Source organism: Schistocerca gregaria, chromosome 8 (genome assembly GCF_023897955.1).
Source record: "Schistocerca gregaria isolate iqSchGreg1 chromosome 8, iqSchGreg1.2, whole genome shotgun sequence".
Classification (NCBI taxonomy): domain Eukaryota; kingdom Metazoa; phylum Arthropoda; class Insecta; order Orthoptera; family Acrididae; genus Schistocerca; species Schistocerca gregaria.
Window position 1 is genome coordinate 355,859,842 of NC_064927.1, and position 15,013 is coordinate 355,874,854.

Genomic DNA, 15,013 nt, shown 5'->3' on the forward strand with positions numbered 1-15,013 from the left:
AGGAAGTATTGCATGACTTTTTTCACACTGTAAATGCAGCTTACAGAAATATTCAAGGACTTGTGAACCTCGCTATCTGCGACATATCTGAATATATTATAAAAAGGAACTAGAATTACAATAAACTACAGGGGACAGAAGTGGATGGTTGTCAAACTTCAAAGATTCATCGTTCGATTCCTCGTCGTCCCTGCGCCTTCTTCTGTCACTTATTGCCTCTTTGACATCTGACGATCGTTCATGAAGGGGAAAGTTTGACTAAAAGAAGTTAGGTTTCTATGCTACAACGTAGGTCCACCTATAATCGGTTGAGCAAATCAGTTCGCACGTTGGAGAAAGGCAACACAGTATACCACCTTCAGTTACACTACGCCTACTAAAGGATTCTGGAGACTATTTGTTAAAGAACATCAGCACTGAGTCTAATAGCGTGTCGCCAAACAATTCTTTCCACTCAAAACATCTTCAAATTACCTGTAGCGCTTCTGATTGTGAACTTTCTCTCTATTTCTGGGGGTACTTTTGAGAAGTCTGGCAATTTCAGTGTTTTCTTTTAAGCTGTAAAGTGCTATTCACAAGACAAACAAACAGGTGTTACATTAACAGAACACCACAAGTAAGTTTTTACAATATATATCGTTTTATTAAACGTGGATACAAATTTAAGTTACATTTTTTTTCTTAACATAGTTAGCATTACTTACAATAGGTACAATAAAAACATCTTATACAAAATATAAAACATGTGTTTGTAAATAACATCGAAACGATTTCTACGTAGTCCTTTTGAATATATAGAGAGGCGATGACACTGAATTAAGACAACAGTGCCAAAAACAATCCACGCACCCATACAAAATGCATAATGCAGCTCTTAGACTGCAATAAGATTCTTCAATCTGAGTATGAAAACACGTTTTACAACAATTGCAGCGTTGGTTACTGTGTATAGTGAGAGGGAGACATTCATCTGCTTGGAGTTGCATGACTGCTGATCCTGATATGCGTCTTTAAGCAAGAAAGACGTTCAGGAAGAAATATGAATGGAAAATACCGTTGTGAACGTTGGTTGTTTTAAGTCTCGCACGACGTCTGAAATGGCCATACGAAGGTGGGTTTTCTGCTGACAGTTTCTGCTCATTGCTGACAGAAAAAAAAACCACAGCATGCTAAACAGCTGTCGTCAGTGAAATTTTTTCTGTAGTGCAGATGTCTGTTATGTGTATTACAATAGTGAGAATTATACGGTGAATAAAAGAACACCTTAGGCACTGCATGTCGACGTTCCAGTTCCAATAAAACAAGTTGGCGTGCCCGTACTTGTAACATGTGAAGTATCACGGCCAGTATCTTTCGAAATATTTAAAAAAATGAACATGATATTTCAAAGATAGCAGTTACTTGTGTAGTGCTAGGATTTAACATTTTTATCCCTTATGTCATGCGACTGTAGTTGTGTAACAGTTGTTATCAGAGCCTATCTTTATGATATTATCTGTGTTTGCTATTGTGTCTACATTCATGCGATCTGGAACTCCTCACTTGTCAGACGGTCAAACAAGCATGATCAAAATCATAAAGTAGCAAAATGTAGCACATTAGTAAAATGGATTTTAAGATGTTTCAGTTTTTTTGCTAGATTGTTTCTGATGTGTCGCTCTGATTATTTTTGTATGTGTGGGAATTTTATGAATATAGGATGAAGAGTAGCTGTGAATGTCTCGCCTCATATTGTGTATCTGGTAATGTTACAGTTGCTCATTGATGTTGGAGGTGGTAGTGTGAAGTTTAACGTACTTAACCGGAACCTCACAGGCTCACATTGGCATTAGTACCACAAATAAGGCGAACAATCTCTCAGGAACGCAGACGTTGTCCGCGGATGTCCCGAAGTGTGAGTCGGGAGCCGCTGTCAACGGCCAAACGACTGTCCTCTGTCTCCGACAATTTCGCGATGCGGGCGGCAGAGGGCATTGGAGGGACGACGGTGAGGCGCGCGGCCGATAGATGGCACGCGAGTGGTCACTGGTGCCGGACGACGACGGGCACGGCCTGGGCGAGGCGAAGCACGAGCGCGAACGCCATTCGCCATAACTGGCGCGCCGCCTCGGACCGCATCATGAGCACCCGCCACAGCAGCACGAACAGCGCCACCTGCGTCGCGCGATGGACCCAGTACATCCTGCACAGACAGACACACACGTGTTACACTGAGCACAGACAAGAAAGCTAAGCGTGGGAAACTTTTTCTGCTTCATTCACATTTATTAACAGAACTAGACCCTCAGGAAGGGAGCATGATGTCGAAAGTCCCGAAATTAGTCAAGCGTAAGTTTTATTGTAAGGGACAAGATAATTTCCGAAAAACGATAACGCAAAAAAAAACTGGAAATAAGCGGCTTTTAGAGAAATAATGCGAAATCTACGATTTTTACGAAATATCGCGATATGTTTGATACTGCCTTATAAAAATGTTATAAACCTCCGGGCCGCAGTTTACTAATACTCGTAACTGATAAGTTACTGAATGTTAGAACTGCGTATTGACTTCTAAGCTCCAGAAGGCTTAGGTTTGCGTACAGTTTTAAACGGATAGTTTATTTTTCGCCTAACGAACTTTGATGTGGTGACGAAAACATCACAATAGTATGCAAAACTAACGAGGCATTTGGCAAAAAAGCACAGAATTTAGAGAAAACAATACTGAATTTTACAAACAATACTGAATTTTACAAACAATACTGAATTTTACAAACAATACTGAATTTTACAAACAATACTGAATTTTACAAACAATACTGAATTTGAAAAAATACCGAATTTGGCAAAAATTATAATCGAATTTGGCAAAAAGTAACACAGAATTTGGTTAAAAAGTAACGTCGAGTTTTCCAAAGAAGTAACATCGAATTTGGCAAAAAGATAAGATCGAATTTGGCAAAAAGATAAGATCGAATTTGGCAAAAAGATAAGATCGAATTTGGCAAAAAGATAAGATCGAATTTGGCAAAAAGATAAGATCGAATTTGGCAAAAAGATAAGATCGAATTTGGCAAAAAGATAAGATCGAATTTGGCAAAAAGATAAGATCGAATTTGGCAAAAAGATAAGATCGAATTTGGCAAAAAGATAAGATCGAATTTGGCAAAAAGATAGGATCGAATTTGGCAAAAAGATAAGATCGAATTTGGCAAAAAGATAAGATCGAATTTGGCAAAAAGATAAGATCGAATTTGGCAAAAAGATAAGATCGAATTTGGCAAAAAGATAAGATCGAATTTGGCAAAAAGATAAGATCGAATTTGGCAAAAAGATAAGATCGAATTTGGCAAAAAGATAAGATCGAATTTGGCAAAAAGATAAGATCGAATTTGGCAAAAAGATAAGATCGAATTTGGCGAAAAGATAAGATCGAATTTGGCGAAAAAATCCAAAAAATATGGCAAACAATGACACCGAATACGGCAAAAAATTACGCCGAATTTAACTAAACAGTACATCTACATCTACATCCATACTCTGCAAGCCACCTGGCGGTGTGTAAACTTGCTAAAAAATAATACCGAATTTACCTAGAATGTCGAATTTGGCAAAAAATCACCCAATCAAGCAAAAATGAACATCGAACTCGGGAAAAAATAGCACTAAATTTGGCAAAAAATAACATCATATTTAGCAAAAAGTAAGGCAAAAACGTAATACCGACTTTGGCAAAAAATAACACCGAATTTAATAGAAAATAAAGCCAAATTTAGCAAAAATAACACCGTACTTAGCAAAAATTACACTGCATTTTGACATTACAGACTTTATATTTGGTTTGTGCAAAGCCTCGTTCTTCAAGTTCAACGCCCGACAAAGGATTCTGCCCTCAAGATACAACTATGCACGCATGGTACATACGCTCTCAACCAACCCGTGTGTGACAGCACACAGAGCGATAGCGTGTGAGAGAAAAAATGCATTCTAGTACGGTTTCCAAACTAGATGAAGTTCCCTCTTTTGCGCATTAAGTTTCATCGACAGAGTCAGCCGTCTCTTTATTTGTTAGTGACCTTACGTATGCTACCAGTCTGGGTGGAGCCCCATACAAAGACCATATTTAAAGCCATAGCTGGTGGCACCCAATGAAGACAACTTGAAGAGTCTTACAAATACTGTGCACAAAAGGGGAATAATCAGCTTGGTTGGAAATTACTATCAAATGCGATTGCAGGCTCAGTCGGCGTGTTTCAGCTACGAAATCTTCACGGGTTGTCAGCCGAGTAGCGTCGCCTTCTAGTCGCAACGTTTCAATAGATTGTGTACCCGTCATCTTCAGGCGAAGATCCATTGAAACGTTGCGACTAGACGACAATGCACGCTAGTTCTCTGCCTTGCACTGGAACGCGTTTACAGCTGCGCTGCAGTGAAATTTAGTTTTCAACACAGGAATAGTATTACCTTGAAAAATCAGAAGGCTTTCAACGACAGACAAGTACAAGAACGATCGACTGTGATAAAAGAAGGGAGACATTTAAGCTGGTAATGAACTCAATACACCACATCATTATAGGGTGTCCGAAATAAGATGAACTGCCCTAATATTTAATAAAAAAAATCGTGATGTTGAAGAAAGCTCCTGGACAGGTCACTGCACGCAAAGGGAATAATGTTTAACTTTTGTTCTTTGGGGCCCGCAGTGCAAAATATGTCTTTTAATGACATGATTGTTATGAATAATAATCAGCTACACTGCTATGTAAATTGTTTATATTTTATATCATTCACGATGAGCCCATTTCGACATATTGCCATCGTCAGGTGCTCTTACATGTAACATCGTTGCTGTCATATCCAGTCTTTTCTTGAGTTACTACTTTCTCCTAAGTGTAAAATCTGGTTGGGATTTCAAAGACTCTAATACTACATACTGACGCATGGCACCTGTTTTATTTAGAACGCAAGTCCTCTCTATAATGAACAAACATATAACACTTAAATGTTTTATAGAAACAGTTTGTGGAACTCTAAAGGTTGCAATCTGATTTACCCCAGAGAAGTGTGGTAGGATCGTTACTGTTTATAGTGTCTGCAAATGATGGTCTAGAAAATGTCTGGAGCTATATAAGGCTATTCGCGGATGATGGAGTTGTCTATAAGAAAATAGCAACGCCAGAAGACAATATTTGCAGCATGGCCTGTAGAGGATTGAAGAATGGCGCAGGCTCTGACACTTCACCCTGAACGTAAATAAATGTAACATTTTGCGCAGACATAGCAGAAGTAGTCCACTCTTGTACAACTAGATCTTTGATGAGAAACTGCTGGAAACCGTAAAATATCTAGGAGTAACTATTCAGAGCGTCCTTATGTGTAATGATGGCACACAAAAGAAATAGAAGAAAAATCAGATGTCAGATTGATATACATAAGAAGAATCGTAAGGAAATGAAAGTCATCCACTAAAGAAGTGGCTTACGAGGCACCTGTTCTACAGATTCTTTATTAATTTTCATAAACCCGGGACACTTACCAGGTAGGACTGATAGAAAACGAGGAACGATGCGTTTTCGTCTTGAACCGTTTAGTAGACGCGACTGCGTTACAGAGATGCCCAACAACGTTCAACGGCAGACGCTAGAAGAAAGGTGTTGTGCATCGCAGGGAGGTTTACTACTGAAATTTGGAGAGAATATTTTCGGACAACATATTACTTCCTCTCACACACGTCTCGCGAAATGACCACAAGGAGAAAATTCGAGAAATTGGGGTTAATGCAGACGCTTACCGACAATCATTCTTTTCTAGCCTCACTCGCAAGTAGAAAAGGGAAGACGGATGAGATAATGGTACTAGAAATACTCTCCGTCACACATCGTCAAGTGGCTTGCGAAGTACTGATGTAGATGTTTTCAGCTCTATCGATATCACGTAGTACGTACCAATTGCATACCGAACGAAAGATTTAAAGTTATTGTAGAACTTTGCCATCGGCTGTCTATTGCAGTTATAGAAGCTCTTTGTAATGTTAAGGGAATTGTGATTGGCCTCGAAGTGCACGCTCCCCCCGACGCAAACACATGACCTGAAGGACGCGCCGCCTCCCAGTGGCTGCCTTGCGCAAGCGGCTACTTTCGCAGAATAGCCTGACTGGGGCGCCGCTGCAGCCATTGTCGAGTCCGTTCTCGCTTACGGCGCGACACTCGAGACTGCCATGTGTGAGATCCGTCTGGACGGGCTGTTGTGAAAGTGTTTACCAACAGCGCACGGCGCAAGGTGACTGGTGCGCAACCAGAGCAGATCGACAGAGTTCGAGACGTCACTCAGCACGTAGTCGATCGGAGATTCAGTATCTTAATCGATGTTGTCGGAGAACAGTAACTGGGTTGCGCTAGACCATATACAGGGTGATTCAAAAATGCATGTAAATATTTTAAGAGTGTATTTGTGAGGTAGATATAAGACAAAAATGTTCTATACAATTTTTGCTATACTTGGCTTATTACAGAGTTATGAACAAAACATGATAATACATTCAATACAACGTAAAGTATTTACTTCCCAGAGTTCACAGTTTAATTACAGTGCATTTGGACTAAAAACGCAAACTGGTAAATAAACGTGACGTAACAAACTGAAACAATTCCTCGCGAATACTGTATTACTTTAGTTCCTGTTGATTGAACTAAATCAATGCAAAATAACTAAGGAAAATACGTGAAGAATTTACAGATTGTACTGTACTGTATTTGCACAAATCTTAATGCAATGCATGTTCAAAATGCTGTCCCTGAACTTGCAGACAGACCCGTGCTCGTCGCCGCAATGATCTCTGCACATTACACAGTCCGTTCAACTCTCCACGAATAATTTCATAACCACCTTCAATTCTTTGTTGTAGCACTTCTCTGTTCGGTACTGCAGAAGAATACACCAATGTCTTTAGTTGGCCCCATAAATAAAAGTCTAAAGGGTTCAGGTCAGGTGATCTGGCTGGCCAAGCAATTGGTCCTCCGCGACCTATCCATCGATGTGGATACGCATCATTGAGTTACGCCCTTACGTTGCGGCTGTAATGGGCAGGAGCACCATCGTGCATAAACCACAAGGTGGCTCGTGTTGCAAGAGGGACATCCTGTAACAATCCAGGCAATTCTCCCTCCAAAAATTCGCGGTAAGCGTGCCCAGTCAGCCTTGGAGGTAGAACATGAGGTCCGAGTAAGTCATTCCCCACAATACCACACCAAATGTTTATGGAGAATTGATGTTGATATCCACGCACAATTCTCGCGCCAGGATTCTCGACAGCCCACTGGTGCATATTATGCGAATTGATTACACCCGCACGAGTAAACATGGCCTCATCTGTGAATAATATCCGCCGAATGAACATTGGATCATTCAAATGACGCTCTTGTAACCACTGGCAGAATTGCTGACGGCGAGGATAGTCTGCAGGTGTCAATTCGTGCACTTTGTGCAGGTGAAATGGATGCAACTGTTGTCTCCGAAGCAGCCGCCATACAGTAGATTGTGGAAGTCGTACAGCTGCCCTAATTTGTCTCCTACTGATGGCTGGATCTTGGTCTACCAGGTCCAAAACATGTTCCTCGACGTTCACTGCATGCTCAAGTGCTCGACCTGAATGTGGCCCAGGACGAATGCCATACTCCCGCATAGTCTGTCCACAGATACAAACGTCTGATGACTTGGTAACCGTCGTCTTGGAAACAGCTCACTGTACCTTCGTCTTGCTGCAAGTGCGTTTCCATCTGCTGCACCATACACAAGGTGCATATCAGCATACTCAATGTTTGAGTACATCATGTGCACGAAACCTGTAGCCTTCCGACGATGAATGAACGACAGGAAGTACGTTTCCGTTACCAACAACATCAGCGCCATCTTCTGTACAGTAGGAGTAAACAGCAATTGCAAACACAAACAAACACTATTCATGCAGTTTCGAATCAACTGTTGGGAGATACGTATGTGCATTACGTACCAGAATATGGCATCCTGCTGCTTGCACTGACGTCGTTTTGATACGGACATGACTTTCGTATTTTAACGATAACTCTGGAATTAAACGTTTATGGAAAAAACATTTATAGAACATTTTTGTCTTATATTTACCTCACAAATACACCCTTAAAATATTTACATGCATTTCTGAATCACCCTGTATAGTCAAAAGATTTAGAACACAAGATGTTCATTTGTTAGTCTATGTAATCTGCACTATATTGTGAAAAACATCCCGATATCCGTATTTCCGTATTTAAACGATAAACTGCCCAGCAGATGTCATGAGATGCGGACCTGCCAGTAAGAAAGGAGGCAGGGATACTGGGTCTCTGCGCGGGATTAGCTGAGAGGTCAGGGGCGATGCAGTCATGGACTGTACGGCTGGTCCCGGCGGAGGTTCGAGTCCTCCCTCGGGCATGGGTGTGTGTGTTCGTCTTTAGAATAATTTAGGTTAAGTAGTGTGTCAGCTTAGGGACTGATGACCTTAGCAGTTAAGTCCCATAAGATTTCACACACAATTGATTTTTTTGATAGTGTGTCTTCAGCGGAGAAGCAGCCATAACAGAATGCAAAGATCAGGAAAGCTCAGCGACTTCGAAAGTGGACTAGTCACTGAGTGTCACCTAAGTAACAAATACGTCAGGGACCCTTCAAAACCCTTCTAAAGGAGTCTGTTGATGATGTGACTATTGAGCCGTGCGTGACTCGTGTTGCCGCCATAATGTATTTTACACCCTGTTTTTAATGTACTTCTAACTCACTACGTTAATTTAAATTACTACTGTCACTGAGTTGCTGCTTTGCCTGACTGACCGGCGCTAGCAGCGCGCCGGCCGAAGTGGCCGTGCGGTTCTAGGCGCTGCAGTCTGGAACCGCGCGACCGCTACGGTCGCAGGTTCGAATCCTGCCTCGGGCACGGATATCTGTAATGTCCTTAGGTTAGGTAGGTTTAACAAGTTCTAAGTTCTAGGGGACTAATGACCTCAAAAGTCGAGTTCCACAGTGCTCAGAGCCATTTGAACCCAGCTAGCAGCGCGTATCGATAAGTCCCCTCTCGTAGTATCTTTGCTCGACTGCTATTACTTCCCGGTCGTTGTCTGTCGTAAGAGAGTTCAAAATAGTTCAAATGGCTCTGAACACTATGGGACTTAACATCTGAGGGCATCAGTCTCCTAGAACGTGGAACTACTTAAACCTAACTAACCTAAGGACAACACACACATCCATGCCCCAGGCAGAATTCGAACCTGCGACCCTAGCGGTCGCGCGGTTCCAGACTGAAGCACCTAGAACTGATCGGACACGCCGGCTGGCAAGCGAGTTCGGGCCTGCCAGTCAGTTGGAACGCGTCTGGAGTGCAGTCCGGACCTGTCAGTGGGGGAGTTGTAATGCGGCACTACTGCAGTCGGGTTGGAGCTGTGAGGTGTGTGTCGACATGGCTCGCCCGACCATTACCGCCACGCATCACCTGAGCCAGCCCATGGTCTTGGTGGATCGTCGGTCGGTCGCCCTACCGGACGACGCTTTTTGGCTCGCCGATCGTTCATGAGTCGGCTTTGAGTGTGTGCATCGACTCCCGACTTGTATTCGTGCGTGCGTAGTTGCTATTGGGTACTGTTCAGGTCTTCGTGCAAGTGTTTGTCAGTTTGTGTGTGCAGTTATTTTAAAAGCTGTCAGCGTACTGCCTCTGAGAAGTCGGTCGTCTCGTAGGGCGATGTGTAACTGGTTCTCCGATTGCTTCTGATCCCCTTCAATCACCACACTGTGGAAGTTGGGTCGGTCCTTTCCTGGTGCAAAGAAGTCACTTAGCCGGTGGACGTGTTTCCTCTGCATGGTTGGGTCCGAGCTAGTATTTCCGCCGTCGTGCGTCTGGAAGTGAGTGGGAGACGCACCAGCAGTGCAGTCGCTACGGAGCAGCAGTCGCGGACGGACCAGCGGGTCGTTGGTCGGTTACTGCGGACCAGGGAAGTTATCTCCGGGCGGTGCAGTCGGGTGGGTCCGGTGGAGGTTCCTGCGCAGTGTCGGAGCGTGTGTGGAGCTGTCCGATCGCTACGAGCATCGTGGCTCACCGACCCAGGATATCAAAGTTGAGTAGTGGTTACAACTACCCAAGCCCCGTGCATTCATGTTGTGTGGTTCGTTTCGGTGGTTAGCTGTTGGGGAGGTTTTCCTGTGAGTAACTCCGAGTGATTCTATTGCTGAAATTTATCCGCCATACGGTGCAATTAACTACATTGGTTGACTACAATTCAAGTGTGCCAGCAGAATATTCTGCATTGTGGCCGTTAGTGTTCCGGTTACCTGCCCTGGCCACTAACGTAATTTCAGCATCGTTCTTTCCTCACCTGTTGTCGCTGCCAACATAGTGAGTAGTTTCCAAAGCTAATACATATTTTATTGTGGATAATCACTTTCGTAACCTTTTGTGTTTGAGTTGTCATATACTGATTGGTGGCAAGCAAGTCGTTGTGTGGGTCGGTCCTTAGCTGTCCCCTGGTTGGGTTCCGACACATCAAGTGTAGTTGGGCTCACCACCTGTCTCACCTAAGTGAACGACGGCAGACCGACATCCCTGGAGGCTTCTGAGTGCCGTTTCCTTTACTGTTTTTCTCACTGGTGTTTAATTGTCTGTTTATAATCTATCACAGCCGCTAGGAACCTTACTCTTATTACCCGTTAAGCAAAACATTGCGGCATTCTGCCTTTGAAATGTTATGCTAATTTACTTTAAAATCATCAAAATTTTATTGTGGGCCTTCGGCGTTTGTATTGCATCTTGTTTATGTTTGTCTATCCACTTTTGCTATAAGGCTTTCAGTCTAGCTGTAATAAAAATATACACTACTGGCCATTAAAATTGCTACATCAAGAAGAAATGCAGATGATAAACGGGTATTCATTGGACAAATATATTATACTAGAACTGACATGTGATTACATTTTCACGCAATTTGAGTGCATAGATCCTGAGAAATCAGTACCCAGAACAACGCACCTCTGGCCGTAATAACGGCCTTGATACGCCTTGGCACTGAGTCAAACAGAGCTTCGATGGCGTGTACAGATACAGCTGCCCATGCAGCTTCAACACGATACCACAGTTCATCAAGAGTAGTGACTGGCGTATTGTGACGAGCTAGTTGCTCGGCCACCATTGACCAGACGTTTTTAGTTGGTGAGAGATCTGAAGAATGTGCTGGCCAGGGCAGCAGTCGAACATTTTCAGTATCCAGAAAGGCCCCTACAGGACCTGTAACATACGGTCGTGCACTATCCTGCTGAAATGTAGGGTTTCGCTGAGATTGAATGAAATGTAACGTCCACTGTTCAAAGTGCCGTCAATGCGAGCAAGAGGTGACCGAGACGTGTAACCAATGGTACCCCATACCATCACGCCGGGTGATACGTAAGTATGGCGATGACGAATACACGCTTCCAATGTGCGTTCACCGCGATGTCGCCAAATACTGATGCGACCCATCGTGATGCTGTAAACAGAACCTGGATTCATCCGAAAACATGACGTTTTGCATTTCGTGCACCTAGGTTCGTCGTTGAGTACACCATCGCAGGCGCTCCTGCCTGTGATGCAGCGTCAAGGGTAACCGCAGCCATGGTCTCCGAAGTGATAGTCCATGCTGCTGCAAACGTCGTCGAACTGTTCGTGCAGATGGTTGTTGTTATGCAAACGTCCCCATCTGTTGACTCAGTGATCGAGACGTGGCTGCACGATCCGTTACAGCCATGCGTATAAGATGCCAGTCATCTCGACTGCTAGTGATAAGAGGCCGTTGGGATCCAGAACGTCGTTCCGTATTACCCTCCTGAACCCACCGATTCCATATTCTGCTAACAGTCATTGGATCTCGATCAACGCAAGCAGTAATGTCGCGATACCATAAACCGCAATCGCGATAGGCTACAATCCGACTTTTATCAAAGTCGGAAACGTGATGGGACTCATTTCTGCTCCTTGCACGAAGCACCACAACAACGTTTCACCAGGCAACGCCCGGTCAACTGCTGTTTGTGTATGAGAAATCGGTTGGAAACTTTCCTCATGTTAGCACGTTGTAGGTGTCGCCACCGGCGTCAACCTTGTGTGAATGCTCTGAAAAGCTAATGATTAGCATATGACAGCATCTTCTTCCTGTCGGTTAAATCTCGCGTCTGTAGCACGACATTTTAGTGGTGTAACAATTTTAGTGGCCAGTAGTGTATTTTAATTATTTTATTTGCTATTTTAACTGTATTTTTACCTGGTTGATTTTTAAAATTTCTTGTTTGGAGGCCTTCAGCGGTGAAAGAATTGCATTTTGGAAACTCGTAGTTGTAAAAGTTCGCCTATGTGCCGCTTTGGATGTAAATGTATTATTAAATTAGAATAAATCACAATTTTAATGTGAAGCTGACCCCAACCGAATTTGGCCCTTTCCACAGTCCTAATCACCTGTTCTGCGCTGCGGGTTTAGCGGGCGTTTCAGCTGTGAAGGGGAAACACGAAGGAACAACCACTACTAAACTAACATCAGGCTGGCCTCTTGTGCAGATGGATAGGGAGCTTCGATCATTGAGGAATATGGCGATAAAAAAATTACACAAACAGGCGGAAGGGATCGCTTATGAGTTCTACTAGAAGTCCAACTAGCACAATGATCGTGATTAGGAAGCAAAAAGTATGAAGAACAGAGATGGAGCAGCTAATCGTAAGACATATATTTCTGTAGTCAGTGCTTAAGCGACGCTTGAGGAGGCGTGAAGAGTGGCGGATACCGAAAAACCTCAAGGAGGTGACGCTAAGGATACCTTGAACTACCTTTACTTTTACCATAATAAAAAATAATCAAGTCATGTGCAATGTTTAAGAAAGTTTTATTTAAACTGATTATACACATATACAAGACAGTGCCATCTTATGGTATAAAAAAGTTACAATTGTGGTCCTCTTCCTTAAATGATGATTTCTATGCGCCTATTCTTCCTGGCAAATTGGTTAACTATGTACGTTTTGCGATGCAAGAACCCATAAATAAAGTGCGAAGGACTATCAATACGACGATAAATGTAAAATACCCGCAGGAGAGATAAATACTCTGTGGAATTTAAGCATCTGCATACGAACTCGATAACAAAGATATACAGACTGTATTGAGCTACGGCAAAGAGATAATTATCCCTTGTTGGACATTGGAAGGGAGATGTTCTGTGTCGGATTGAGAGGAGATTATTGGAAGCCTCCATTAAGGCAGTAACCTTCGTTTTATGGTATTGAAGAGAATAGATACATATAAAAGCACAAAAGGAGTATCAGGTGTGTAGAGTTCATAACCATTAATCATATCAAAAGAAATATTCAGTGATTATAAAGACGCAAGTCGTTCGGAAGTGTTCCGTGGTTTGATGGTGCGAACCTGCAGTTTTACATAGTTTTAGGATTCGTCGAGAATATTTCTCCGAAGACCTAAATAATTTCACGAACTAAAGTTGGACGCCACATTCCGTACACGTGTACCGATAGACTGCCGTAGAGCGTTAAATTATCTTTAACGATTTCTGGTGGAGAAGTTCCAGCAAGGAGTCTCAACGAGATCTGCTGCGGCGAAACGCATAATATGCGTATATATGAGTATGTATTATGCGTATATATTATGGTATTACCGTATTATTTAACTTACGGAGAACAGCAAGCAATATAGATTTCATAACCACAGCAAACATAATTAAAAGGACTCAACTTAAATAAAAGGAGCAAACAGTGAAAAGAAATCGCTAAACCAAACCATAAATAAAAATCAAGCAATAATAATACACAATCACATTAATAAAACGCTCATTAAATAACAGAGAGAATGAAAATGAGAACTTTAAAATTTCATCGTCAATAGGCCAATCAGTGTCAGGATGAATGTTCAACAGAGCTAAGCCATTAAGTCGATCCTCCTTCATTGTCGAATGATCGCGACTTTTCTGGTCGGTATGGTATGTGTTATCGATGTGTCAGGCAGATACGTATAAAATGCGATGACGCTGACGCGCGTGCTACATATGAAAGAACAACTACTCGATAACTCGATTCGGTCGACTCGACTGCCGAAAGAAACAAACGAATACCGAGGGCGACGCGGGCGGCTCCTCAAGGGAGTGGGGCGTGGAGACGGGGGAGGGGGGGGGGGGGGGAAGCGATGCACTCGCTTCCTATATGATGTATCCTCCAGTGGAGTGACGCCACTGGACAGTGGATGATTGGAAACGAGTGACGAATCACGTTATAACCTGTGGCTATCAGATGGAACATTTTAGGTTTGGCTAATGCGTGGAGAACGTTACCTGACATAATGTGTGATGCCAAATGTCAAGAACAGAGGAGGTGGTTTTCATAGTTACGCTGTAGTCCCTTCATCGTGCTTAGCAAAGCGCTAAATGTGGAGGACATGAACACATTTGGAAGCATTAATAACTGCGGACAGTAGAGAAACAGTCCGGGAACGATGATTGAAATGTGTGTCAAATCTTATGGGACTTAACTGCTAAGGTCATCAGTCCCTAAGCTTACACACTACTTAAGCCAAATTATCCTAAGGACAAACACACACAGCCATGCCCCAGGGAGGACTCGAACCTCTGCCGGGATCAGCCGCACAGTCCGTGACTGCAGCGCCCAAGACCGCCCGGCTAATCCCGCGCGGCAACGATGATTGTTTGTACCAGAATAGCAGCGCACTCTGTCATCTACATCTACAAGATTACTCTGAGATTCACAATTAAGTGCCTGGCAGAGGGTTCATCGGACCACATTTAAGCTATTTCTCTACCGTTCCAGTCTCGAACGGCGCGCGGGAAAAAGGAGCGCCTTGCTCTTATTTTATCGTGATGATCATTTCTCCCTAAGCAGGTAGGGACCAAAAGAATATTTTCGTCCGCAACACGGCATCACGCCTTACCTAACATTGGTTCGCCCACTGTTAGAGTATGCGGCCGTGGTCTGGGGGAAAGCCGCAGACGC

At 43.2% G+C, this 15,013-nt stretch overlaps 1 protein-coding gene across 3 annotated transcripts in view; it reads right to left on the minus strand.

Moving 5' to 3' along the window:
* Window positions 1–617: 617 nt before the first annotated feature.
* Window positions 618–15,013, minus strand: part of LOC126284525 (putative fatty acyl-CoA reductase CG5065) — a 327,562-nt gene continuing 313,166 nt past the window's right edge. For all 3 annotated transcript variants that reach the window (XM_049983518.1, XM_049983520.1, XM_049983519.1), the window contains one exon: window positions 618–2,182. In XM_049983518.1, the coding sequence (XP_049839475.1) occupies window positions 2,023–2,182 (160 nt within the window). In that variant the 3' untranslated portion in view covers window positions 618–2,022. The remainder of the gene's footprint in view (window positions 2,183–15,013) is intronic.